The sequence below is a fragment of the Myxine glutinosa genome, chromosome 11 (assembly GCF_964187855.1).
Source record: "Myxine glutinosa chromosome 11, kmMyxGlut1.1, whole genome shotgun sequence".
Taxonomy (NCBI): Eukaryota; Metazoa; Chordata; class Myxini; order Myxiniformes; family Myxinidae; genus Myxine; species Myxine glutinosa.
In genome coordinates this window covers 98,394,971-98,407,634 of record NC_136271.1, presented here as the reverse complement: position 1 = coordinate 98,407,634, position 12,664 = coordinate 98,394,971, and the positions used below count along the sequence as shown (strand labels likewise).

At 47.1% G+C, this 12,664-nt stretch overlaps 1 protein-coding gene across 5 annotated transcripts in view; it reads right to left on the bottom strand.

The window, feature by feature from the left end:
* The window catches only part of SRBD1 (S1 RNA binding domain 1), a 116,064-nt gene that overhangs the window by 43,512 nt on the left and 59,888 nt on the right, over positions 1-12,664 (bottom strand). For all 5 annotated transcript variants that reach the window (XM_078786888.1, XM_068131436.2, XM_078786889.1 and 2 more), the window contains 5 exons: positions 12,319-12,485; positions 7,399-7,516; positions 5,931-6,069; positions 5,366-5,462; positions 5,068-5,236 (listed from right to left, as the gene is read on the bottom strand). In XM_078786888.1, coding sequence (XP_078643014.1) covers positions 5,068-5,236; positions 5,366-5,462; positions 5,931-6,069; positions 7,399-7,516; positions 12,319-12,485 — 690 coding nt within the window. The remainder of the gene's footprint in view (positions 1-5,067; positions 5,237-5,365; positions 5,463-5,930; positions 6,070-7,398; positions 7,517-12,318; positions 12,486-12,664) is intronic.

The window sequence follows — 12,664 nt, the reverse complement described above, 5'->3', positions numbered from 1 at the left end:
ATGAGGGAAATCACAAAGACGACGGATGTGAAGAAGAGGAAGACAGAAGTAGGAAATACAAATATAATTTATTACTACTATTTACAATTCAAAAGAAACCAAGGAGGAGGAAGGACAATAAAATAAAGGCAGAAAGAGGGACGCACCAGAAGGACACAGTGCAACACTTGCTTACCTATTGCAGTCTTACTTAACCCCAGGGACAAGACAAAAGACAGACTACGAGCACACTTACACGGGGGATGATGACAGGAATGGCAGGAGGTGGATGGCTGGAGGGAGAGGAAGGTTCAGCTGGACGCTGGCTGGAGCTTGATCCCACACGGGACGTCGGGCTGGACCTCGACGGCCACCGATGCCACCGCAAACTGGTTCCCGCATAGCAGCGGGTCGAAGCTGCGTGGTGGAGTCAAAGCTGCGTGGTGGAGTCAAAGCTGCGTGGTGGGGTCAAAGCTGCGTGGTGGAGTCAAAGCTGCGTGGTGGAGTCAAAGCTGCGTGGTGGAGTCAAAGCTGCGTGGTGGAGTCAAAGCTGCGTGGTGGAGTCAAAGCTGCGTGGTGGAGTCAAAGCTGCGTGGTGGAGTCAAAGCTGCGTGGTGGAGTCAAAGCTGCGTGGTGGAGTCAAAGCTGCGTGGTGGAGTCAAAGCTGCGTGGTGGAGTCAAAGCTGCGTGGTGGAGTCAAAGCTGCGTGGTGGAGTCAAAGCTGCGTGGTGGAGTCAAAGCTGCGTGGTGGAGTCAAAGCTGCGTGGTGGAGTCAAAGCTGCGTGGTGGAGTCAAAGCTGCATGGTGGAGTCAAAGCTGCGTGGTGGAGTCAAAGCTGCGTGGTGGAGTCAAAGCTGCGTGGTGGAGTCAAAGCTGCGTGGTGGAGTCAAAGCTGCGTGGTGGAGTCAAAGATGCGTGGTGGAGTCAAAGCTGCGTGGTGGAGTCAAAGCTGCGTGGTGGAGTCAAAGCTGCGTGGTGGAGTCAAAGCTCATCTCTCGTATCTCCTCTCTCTCGTGGGGGCGTGTCGTGACGGGTTCGCTCTCTGACGCATCTCTTTCCAAAGGCTTATCTGCCGCATCTCTCCTCTGCTCTTTGCCGCATCTCCTTTCTCTCGTGGGTGTGTTGCATGACCGGTTCTCTCTCTGACGCATCTGTCCGCAATCCTTCCCCACACCCTTTTATAAGGCCCGTCGCGATCAAGCCGCGCCACGCCCATGATGGTGTCTCACCAGCCCTGATTGGCTGGTGGGGGCTCGCTGGGCTCCACCTTCTGATGACGAGTGGAGGGCAACGCCCTTCTTCCCCGAGACGGAGCACATGGCCAATGGCGGCAAATGCTGAAAACCGCCCGATGCAGTTGGCAACGGAGGCTTTGGGAATGGGGGTTTTGGGAATGGAAGGGAGCTACCTTATGTCATCTGGTGCAATGCAGTGTCAACTAGTGGTAACAGAGCCTTCAACTACATAGAATAAGGAGATAACTACTTAAGAGGGTATATGATTGGCTACGTGTATGTATATGGCTTAACTAGGAGGACGACCTTTGACCTTTACACACGGAGGGTGATATGTACAACAATTCATTACACTTACAACAATACAAAAACACAACATTCTCAAATCCACAACAATATAGTTATACAAATTTTGGTCAAAATCCGATCACAAGTTCACAAGTTAGCGCAGTAACAGAATTTTTACCGAACAGGACCTTTGACCTCTTTGTCCCCATAATCAAATCCGTTTTTCCCGTTTTTTTTTACATCATTAAACATACTTGTACCAAGTTTGACTTAGTTCCCTTCAGCCATTCTTAAGTTATCGAGGTAACACAATCTTATTACAGACCCTGACGTTTGACATTTTGACCCCAATATCAAATCAGTTGATCTTTGCATCATAATATATACTTGAACCAACTTTGGTTAAAATCCCATTGCTGGTTCACAAGTTATCATAGTAACAGGAATTTTACCTAACATGACCTCTCACCTTTGACCTCGTGACCCCAAAATCGAATAAGTTCATCTTTACATTATAGTACATACTTGATCCAAGTTTGATTTAAATCAGCCATTCTCAAGTTATCGCGGTAATGAAAACCTATCACGGACGTACGGACAGACAGCGGGACAGAACCCGAAAATATAATGCCTCCGGTGACTTGGTCAATGGAGGCATAAAAAATCCCGAATCTTAGGCCGAGAAAAATATATTTCCAGGTTCTGGTCAGCGCGCACATCGATTGTGACCCTGCGCGTCAACAATTTATTTTTTCAAATTTGGTATCGACGTTCGCGCACGGTTCTCCCCTACAAAACTGCGTTTAGTTTGTCCAAATCCAACCAGCCGTTCCAAAGATATGAGTAGTTTTGCGTGCCGTGACGTCATGAATCCAATAGGGAAGTTGCATGTGCCGTCATCGTCTTAGTCACGTGACCGCTTGGGTGGCAAAACATTGCTTCTGCCACCATACGTAATGGCGGCAATTTGAAACTCGTCTCACATATAAATTGCCCCCTACACGATGGTAAAGACTTGTTGTGCTGTCGGATGTACAGCCCGATTTCATAAGGGATCGGGCTTGTCAGTCTACCGTTTTCCGGACGACACAACGCTAAAACGGATTCATGGCTGCCTTGACTGCAGCTCTCAGGTGAGAATATGGCTCATGAGGTTGCTACCTTCGCTCGCGAAGCGAAAAGCAGGATTAGGCATTTGGTTACGTAGGCCTATATGTGGAGTGTGTGTGGCGTATGTGTGGCGTACTTGTGGAGTGTGTGTGGCGTACGTGTGGAGTGTGTGTGGCGTACTTGTGGCGTATGTGTGGAGTATGTGTGGCGTACGTGTGGCGTACTTGTGGCGTACGTGTGGCATACGTGTGGCGTACTTGTGGCGTACATGTAGAGTGTGTGTGGCATACGTGTGGAGTGTGTGTGGCGTACGTGTGGAGTGTGTGTGGACTGTGGAGGGTGTGTGGCGTACTTGTGGGTCCACACGGGTCCACAGGCAGATGACACAGCCTCAATTTCTCGCAATACCGCGAAAATGCCTCAACGGGCAAGCTACGGGCATAAACTGACAGGTCCGTCTGATCAAACGACAGCTTTCCCGCCATGTTGTTTATGCCACCCAAGATGGCGGCTGGAACCGGTTGCCATGGACGACGCTCACGCGATGCAAGGCCTCTATTGGCTGGATATTGTCATTTATTGAAACGATGACGTTCTTTGTCGGGTTCATGTGAAGCAACCAGAAGACCTAGAGAGCTGCGGGTGGTCTCGTTAGTTAGGCCTGGATCCTATCTCGTTTGTCATGAAGTTGTAAGTGTCTGTGATAATCTGGTTGACTGGGAGAAGAGATCGTGGGAGACCATCGGCCTGTTAAGACCACTTGCACATGCGCAGTGTTGACGCGATCGACGCACTGGAATGTTTAACGGTACGGCGAGGCGATCTCGAGAACGAAATGGTAGTCTATAATATTGTTGCGTTTCTCTCGCCAGCCTTCTCCCCTTATCAAGGGGGGATTAATCCCCTTGTCTTTACTGGGCTTGGCGGAACCGGGGCTTGCAACGTCCCTTCCGGACAGCGCCAAATAGGGTTTCGGGACCAAATTCTCGCTCGTACCTAAGTACTCGCGCTGCCCTGGAAGCGAGGAAACAAGCCTCGCACGAACCACGTGAGGTTGGAGTACGCCGAGCGGTTTGCGTACACGTGATCCACGCAGTTGTAATTAATGGACCCCGATTTAAGCGATCTTATTCGTGCCACGCTTAGTCAATGATGAAACCACAAAGACGATCGAATCAAGAAGAAAGAACAGATTGGTTTAATTACTATTACACGTATATACAGCTCAAGGATGAAGAGACACAGAGAAATCCTTATGCAGTCTTAATTAGCCCAGAGACAACGGGCCCATCTGACGCACTCACACGGGGTATTGCAGATGGGCAGGCGTTCCCCAGCGCGTCCAAGGATGGTTCTCGTCCAGCTCTCCACGGTCCCCGGCACGTCCGCGAAGATGGTGATCAGCGAAGACAGGGCCACGTAGCGCGTCTCTCGAGCAAAGGCGATATATCGGGGCGAACGGTAGGGAGGACTTTTACGGCAAAGGGGCGGTTACGCAGCCTCGTTCACTCGCTTGGCTGAAGTGCGCAAGTTCGTTATAACCGCGCCTGGCTGCGCCCGCGTATCTCTAGCGACCGGCTCTTCTTCCTCAACGCCTTGGTGTTGGTTAGCACACGCGTTTCTCATGCGATAGTCAAGTTCATCAAGCGGTACAATGCGTGTTCTCTCATCAAGTCCTGTGACGCAAGTCCTCTCTTCCCTCTGCAAGTCCTCTCACGCAGACAGTCCTGTTGAGGGCTTTGCGCATCGGGTTATATAGGCCCGCCCCGCGAACCTTCTGGAACTCACCAGACTCTTCTCACCACACCCTCTGACACAACCACCTCTGGGCTCTGATTGGCGGCTCATGCTTACCGTCATCGCCTCTGCCGCCCTGACCTCAACGCCGCCCCCACCTTTTTAGGCCTACCTCGTGTTAACTCGACTAGTGAGCAAGCAAAGGGTAGCAAAATGGATCATGCCTGTAGAGGTAGAATGGTTTGCAGAAGTCGGACCTATTCTCCTGTCTTTACACAACGCAGAATTACACTGGAAAGGGCCTACTCTCACACATACTAAGACATAACTATACTACAAATGAGGCTACATGTTGCTTGTGTGACTATCTATGGGGGACAACCTTTAACCTTTATTGAGCTCACTGTACAAACCTCAAAACCATAGCACTATGCTTGAAGAACTTAATGATTTTCAGAATAAATACATTTTAAAATAACAAGCTTGTGTTCCTTATTTACAAAAAGGCCTACAAGTCCCATTGGCTGTCTTTCATTTCTCTCTGGACGGCGCCACGGCAGATGAGGAGAACCGCAAGGCATGAGGACACAAAAAAAACCTCTATATGTGCAATCCATGCTTTTCAAAAAAAACCAAGAAAAAAAAAACCGCATCGCCGCATAATTTCTGGAACTTTGGTCTGACCAGAGACCAGCAATATATATATTTTTGGCCTTACCTCAAAATTTTGTATCGTGTGAACATTCCTTTTGAAGCCAAAGTACTTCGAGAATTTTGTCACGTTGCTCTCCTGTCCCTTGCGCTGTGAAAACTGTTGCGTTTCAGAATTCCCCTTTTTCGCTGTAGAACTTTTCAGTGACTCGATCTCGACTGGTGTAGAATCACAGCTAGACAAGGTAGACAAGGTAGACAAACAGGTCCAATTGTGCAGAGACTAACAGTTTACGCAACCATGGTTGATCAGCAAAAAATACATTCAACAGGAGCATTTGCAGATACTGGAGGTAGATACTTACAGCCCTCTGATGAACTCCATTGTGTCCTTATCCTTGGCAATAATGTCTGCCAGAATGTGTCCAACTCCTGTTTGAACCTCATCCAGTGTCGTGCGACCTGACAGGGGTGGGATGGAAAAACCTTGAAGTGGTAAGGATTATTTGCAGTAGTCAACAAAAGAATCATTCACAGGCAAGCACGCAGAATAAAGAAAGAGCAGACCATACAAGTCGGCAATTAATTTTATCAACAAAAAGTTGATGTAAAAAAAACAAGTTTACCACCGTGGAAAACGAGGTGTGGTTGACAATACAAGCTTTAGCACTTCATCTTTTACACTTTTTGCTCCCGTCGACTTTTCTGCATGGACGAAGGGCTAATGCTCGAAATGTCAGCTGTGCCTTGTTTCCCACAGCGGTAAACATACATATACCGACCTTAAGTTAATAAAATTCATCGTTTATCTTGTTCAACAACACAGACCACCTCTAGCCTACACTGAGACATAGTACTCCATTCAAGTAAACAACAGTGAGTTACAAAAGCAATCTGTTAGGTAAATCAGTAAATTTGATTAAAAGTTACCATTCACCGATGGCTCGACATATTGCTGGAGTTGTAGAAATAATGGACACTCTAGGACTGCCCTTGCTGCTGGCTCCAGTCCCAAGCTCCGGGCCTTCTCCGCTTTGGTGTGCTTGCCCTTTACCTTGAATGGTGCCACCTACAATTATAAAGTACATTCAACGAAAATCAAGAAAAGAGAAAAAAAAACAAAGATATTCTACATGCCTAATGCAGAACAACAGCGACATTCCTTGACATTGTAGCCTTATAAGACCTTACATGAAATCCCATATGTAGGTTTAGTTTGTTAAGGCGTCAACACAGGTGCAGCGACTGCACATTTCATATTTAATTATTTTTAGTAAGAAAATTCAAAAAATAAAGTTCTAATTTGAAATTATGGGGTATTATGGCTAGAACAGTGACAAAAAAAAATCTCAATTGAATCCATTTTAAATTCAGGCTGTTAAGCAACAAAATGTGAAAAATGTCAAGGGGTGTGAACACTATTACGTTTGTGGGGATAGGGATGAAATACCGTAGTGGAGATAGGAATGTATCGTTTAGCATGGACCTTGTGACGCGAAGAAAAGAACCCTCGGTGTAATAAGCAGGGAACCCGTCAGGTTAAGAGTGTTTGCATGTCACCACATGGAGGGTGGATTTTGTGTTAAGTTAGATAGGGCTTAAGGATAAGTCCCAGTATGTAGTGCGGTCCGGCCAGGAATTCGGAAGAGGAGTACATTTGCCACCGTTTCACGGCTCAGTGTGCCGTGTGGCGATTGTGCGCTCCCGTGCGGAGACTCGTGGACCGTTCATGCTCGTCCTCACTGGAGCAAGGCTGAGTATTGGCCGACTCACCAAACCATCTTTCCTTTCTTTTACTTTTCCCTGTGTCTGTAATTGTGTCTGAGACGGGGAGCCTCAATTAGGAATCATACGTAGTTTTACCTCAGCCTTCATTTTTTAACTGGTTTACAATTATTTTCATGAAATCCTTTATTTTTGCATTTCATTCTTGTATTGTGAATTTTTCTCGTCTCGTATTTGTGTTTGTGGGTTCGCGGAATAAACCCCATGGTGGCCGACCGTTCAGGTAAGACTTTGGGTCCTACCCGCGCGCGCAAAAAGATAATCCCGCCAAGTTTAGGTATACACCTCAGAGTAACAACGTTCGGCTATTCCTCTGAGGCCGGTGTTCATCGGCCACGGACGTGACAATACTTTCGGTGTAAAAAGCAGGGAAACCGTCAGGGCACTGTGGATATATATCAATTTAAAACATCAAAATAACAGGGACAATGGCTGCTCACAAGATCTCCAGGATCATTTGCGGAATCCAGGATCTGCAGAGCTTCAGCACAATTTACAAACTGCTACATCATTGCCCAAATTATATTGGAAATCTAACAGAAGGACTTTCTCGACTAATCAATCTGAATCAGGTTAGTGTTCTTGTAAGGGTTAAAAGAGGAGTATTACATACCAAATGTTCAACCTCCTGCTGCGAAACACAGCTAAGTAGAGCATCTCTCAATTCTGGCTCCAACTTCTGTTCCTTCTCCAGTTTAATCACAGTGGTCTCAGCCTTCTTTTTCACACTCCTGTCAAAACAATGTGCAGATGCCACAACCAGCCACATATCTCTGGTCGCTGTAGGATATAACTGGAAAATAGAATTTGATGCCAATGCATCAATATGCCTCCACCATCATTATATTGGAATGCATTGTTAGATTTGGTCTGAATTAAAGGTCAGATGAGAGACAGCATGATAGACAGCATGAGAGAGAAAAGAGAGAAAAGTAGAAGAAAAACATCAGTTTTTTTTTTGTTTTGTATACAAGATCGAGGCTCGTGAAAGAGCGAACATTAATCACACAGAAAGACAAACCGACACAAAAACATATAACATCGGGAGCGGTAGACAAGATGGGGAGAGAGGGGGAAGGACACAAACACAACATTTGAGAGCAGGGACCGAGAGACATGGAGACATCGAGAGATCTGAGAGAGGGCGAGGGCTTTGGGGGGGGGGGCAAGGGAAGGGGGGGGGGAGAGGTATAAAACATATGGACACGGCCAGGACTTCCAGGAAAGAAGTTGGAATTTCAAACAAGGTGGATCTGGGGTGAATTAGCGGGGGTAGAAAAGATCAAGGTTTCGAATGGGGGAAGATAAGAGATGGTGGTGAACAGCCGTTTTAAAGACCTGGAGGGAGGAGTGGGATTGAAGGGAGTGAAGGAGTTTGTTCCAGAGGCGGGAGAAAAGAGGAATGAAAGAGTGAAGGTGAGTAGAGAGCCGAGATTTCGGCAGTTTAACCATCAGAGGGTTGCTGGCAGATCTTGTGCGACCTGTAGGAATATTTGGGGGACAGAGCACAGAGAGAGCTGAGGGTGCAAGGCCGGAGAGGAGTCGGTAGAAGACAGAACGACCACCGACCTGCCTGCGGTGAGTGAGTGAAAGGCCCTCAGAGATAGCTTCATCGCGGGAGATTCCAATAATTCTGAAAGCTTTGGTTTCAACAGCGTGAAGCCGAGCTAGGTGTGAGGCAGGAGCACCGGCCCATAGGGGAGAACAGTATTCCATTGAGCTGCGGATGAAAGCCTTGTATGTGGTGAGGAGCTCAGGTGTGCCGAGGAAGGACTTCGCACGACGGAGGATGCCCAATCGGCGACTGGCTTTGGAGGCCAGCTTGGAAATGTGGTTTTCCCAAGAAAGATCATGGCAGATAGTGAGACCCAAAAGCTTGAGCGACAGAACTTCTTGGAGAGGATCGTTGAGAAAGTAGATGGGAGGGTTGTCCAGTCGATCTTTTCGGAGAGACATAGTAAGAGTGTGAGATTTGTCAGGATTGAAAGACATGTTCCACTTGTTTGACCAGTCTGTGATTTTGTCCAAGTCTTCAGAGAGTGAGGAGGCTGCAGACTGCCGATCTGAGGGAAGAGGAATGGAGCGGCAGAGAGTGGAGTCATCAGCAAAGAGATAGAGGATTTTCAAGAGAGTCAGAGAGATCAATGATGAAGACCAGAAAAAGCACAGGGCCCAGAACACTGCCTTGGGGAACTCCAGCCTGAACAGGAAGAGGAGATGAGAGAACCCCATTCAGGGCCACACGTTGACAACGACTAGAGAGGAAGTCAGCCAGCCATGCGTGGAGATTTCCATGGATACCAAAGGACGAGAGTTTGGTGAGCAGAGCGGGGTGCCAGACCGTATCGAAGGCACGTGATATGTCGAGGAAGACAGCTCTAATTTCCTGTTTGGCATTGAGGACCTCCATCCATTGTTGAGAGAGCAGAAGCAGCATGTCCAGAGTAGAGTGACCTGGTCTGAAACCAAATTGATGCTCAGAGATCAAGCCATTGGAGAAGAGGAAAGATTTCATATCCGAAGCAATGATGGATTCCATGACTTTGCTGATAATTGGGAGAAGGCTGATTGGTCTGTAGTTGCTAGGATCTGTTTTTGCACCTTTTTTGTGCAAAGCGGTGATGTTGGCTGATTTCCTAGCAGATGGCAGTTGACCTTGAGCAAAAGAGAGGGTGAAGAGAACAGAGAGAGGGTGAGATAGAGCGGCAGAGCAGTATTTTAGGACCCGTGGGCTGATGCCGTCGGGTCCAGTTGCAGAATCGGAGTCGAGGGTTGACAGAAACTTTTCCACCTTGTCAGGAGGAAAGGACACGGAGTCCAGGAGCAGCTGGGTACGACTGGGTATGGTGGGTACAGAGAGGGATGGGTTTGGGACACAAGATTTAGAGGCAAACACAGAGTTGAGGCATTCAGCTTTTTCACGTGCGGAGTCAGCTGTGTAGCCGTTTGAGGTAAGGGAGGGGATGGAGGCGGAACAAACACCAGAAACGGATTTTACCAGACGCCACCAGGATTTGGAAGAGGGAGACAGATAAGAGAGTTCGGTCTTGAGAACGGAGAGATATTGTTTCCTGGCTCTCCTGAGGGTGGACACACACTTGTTTCGGGCTTTGTGAAAGGAAATGAGATTTCCTTCCGTTGGATTTGCTTTCCAGGAGACGAAGGCAAGTTGTTTCTGGGCAACAGCCTCACCACAAGATTCCGTGTACCATGGACGGGAGGAAGGGTATGACAACTGAAGACGAGATGGGATAAATCTGTGCATGAGGGAGAGCAATTTACTTTGGAAGAATTCCCAGGATGAGTTGATGTCAGAGGTGGTAGAGATGGGAGACCAGTCCAGATGATTGATGGCTGCTTGAAGACCGTGCCAGTTGGCCTGAGTGAAATGCCAGACTCGTCGACGCTGAGCAGGCTCCCTGAGAATGGTCAGAGAGATGTCCACTTTAACAAGGACATGATCAAATGATCCGATTGGTGCAGAAGAAGAGCAGCAGACATTTTCAGGGAAGTTAGTCATAACCAAGTCCAGAAGAGAAAATGCTCCGTTGACTGAGATCCGGGTTGGGAAATTGACAGATTGTGTCAGTCCCAGTGAGTCGCAGAGGTCCTTTGCTGAGGAGCCATGGCTGGTGAGGGAGGTACCCACACCCAGCCAACTGGCATGATGACAGTTGAAATCACCACATATGAGGAAGAGAGAGTTGGGATGAGTAGATAGAAGTTGGTCCATATAGTCGAAGATGAATAGATAGAAGTTTTGTATACCAAGTCGAAGCTCGTGTGAGAGCGAACACATATAACATATAAAAAGGGGAGCGGGAGACAAGAGGGAGTGCGAAAGGTAAGTACTACAAGAGTAGAGAACAGAGGCATCGGGGGATCTGTGAAAGGGACAGGGCTGGCGGGGGGAGGGGGGGGAGAGGGTACAAGGGATAAATAAGATGGACACTACAAGGACTTTCAGGAAAGAAAACGGAATTTGAAGGAAGTAGAATTGGGGTGGATTAACGGGAGTAGAAAAGATCAAGGCTTTGGATGGGGGAAGATAAGAGATGGTGGTGAACAACTAACTGTTTTAAAGACCTGGATGGAGGAGTGGGATTGAAGAGATTGTGGGAGTTTGGTCCAGAGGTGGGAAAAAAAGAGGAATAAAAAAGTGAAGGTGAGCAGAGAGTCTTGATTTTGGCAGTTTCACCAGAAGAGGGTTTCTGGCAGATCTTGTGCTTCCTGCAGGAATATTTGGAGGACAGAGCACAGACAGAGCAGGGAGAGCTAGGGTGGAGTGGAGTCGGTAGAAGGCAGAAAGACCACCAACCTGCCTGCGGTGAGCGAGTGAAAGGTCCTCAGAATCAGTGTCATCACCAATGATCCTGAAAAGTCTTGGCTTCTACAGCGTGAAGCCGATCTAGGTGTAAGGCAGGAGCACCAGCCCAGAGGGGAGGGCACTACTCCATCAAGCTGCGAATTCAAGCTTTGTATGTGGTGAGAAGCTCAGTAGTGCCAAGGAAGGACTTCACACGATGGAGGATGCCCAGTCGGCGACTGAAAGATCATGGCAGATAGTGAGACCCAAAAGCTTGAGTGACAGAACTTCCTCGAGAGAATTGTTGAGAAAGTAGATGGGAGCATTTTACAGATGGTCTTTATGGAGAGACATAGTGAGGGTGTGAGATTTGTCAAGATTGAATGACGTGTTCCACATGTTTGACCAGTTTAGGATTTTATCCAGGTCTACAGAGAGTGAAGAGGCTGCTGCCTGCCGATCTGGGTTGAGATTGGAGCGGCAGAGAGTGAGTCATCAGCAAAGAGATAGAGAGGATTTTCCAGAGTCGGAGAGTTCATTAATAAAGACCGGAAAGAGCACAGGCTTCAGAACACTGCCTTGGGGAACTCCAGCCTGAACAGGAAGGGGAATGTTTAAAACAGGAAGTTTAGAATACCTTTTGTCGGTGTAGTATACTGCTTTATTCTACCAGGTGAGCGCCCAGGGGTATTGCCCTTATTTTTCTTCTTATATTCAAAATGAAACATATCCATTCACTGGAAGTTTTTTTCAATGAAACGTAGTGTGTTTGGAACAAAGTTGAATACATACATACATATTATTGTCAAGACATGCTCCAATTGGCTGGTTTGAAAGTGCTGCATTCAAAGTAATGTTGAACACACAAATAATGTGGTCTTATGGGGGATATGGTACGATTGCGAGCAGGAATTCCTGTATCAATCAGCTCATATTTGAAATATCTCCAATTTTCCTTTTCTTTCTTGCACATTTGTCCGATAACTTACAATTAATTGCACAATTAAATTATTTCAACAAAAGTGCACTGGACACGTCTCCGTACCCTTTCGGATCTCATTCCAGGATCGTAATGCTTTGCACCAAAACCTTTAGATGTAATAACTCATTTTAATGTAACAATTTAATATCAAGTACAAATTAAAAGTATGATATAAAAGAGAAATTGGTGCAATAATGCCTATAATTTTTTTTTTTTTGGAGTAGAAAGCACTCCCAATGGCAAACCTCAATTCCTTGAGTGTTTGTTCTGCCTCACGTAGACCGTCAGCATCCATATTGTCCGTGAGCTCCCTGCGGTAACGAGCAATGAATGGGATCGTGTTCTCCTCATCCAGAAGATGCACAATATTTAAACTGACACGACGAGGAACGCGAATCTGCTGTGACAGGACCTGCACACACAATGCAATGACACACGCTGAGATGGTAAGTAACAGCACTTCGCGATTCTCAACTCGAGCAAAGTCGATGACAAGCCATCGCAAATCCCCACACATTCCCACATAAAGAAAAGTTGAAAGATGGCAAAAAGTTACACTAGGACTGACCCAACATCACATTTTGAGTTTAA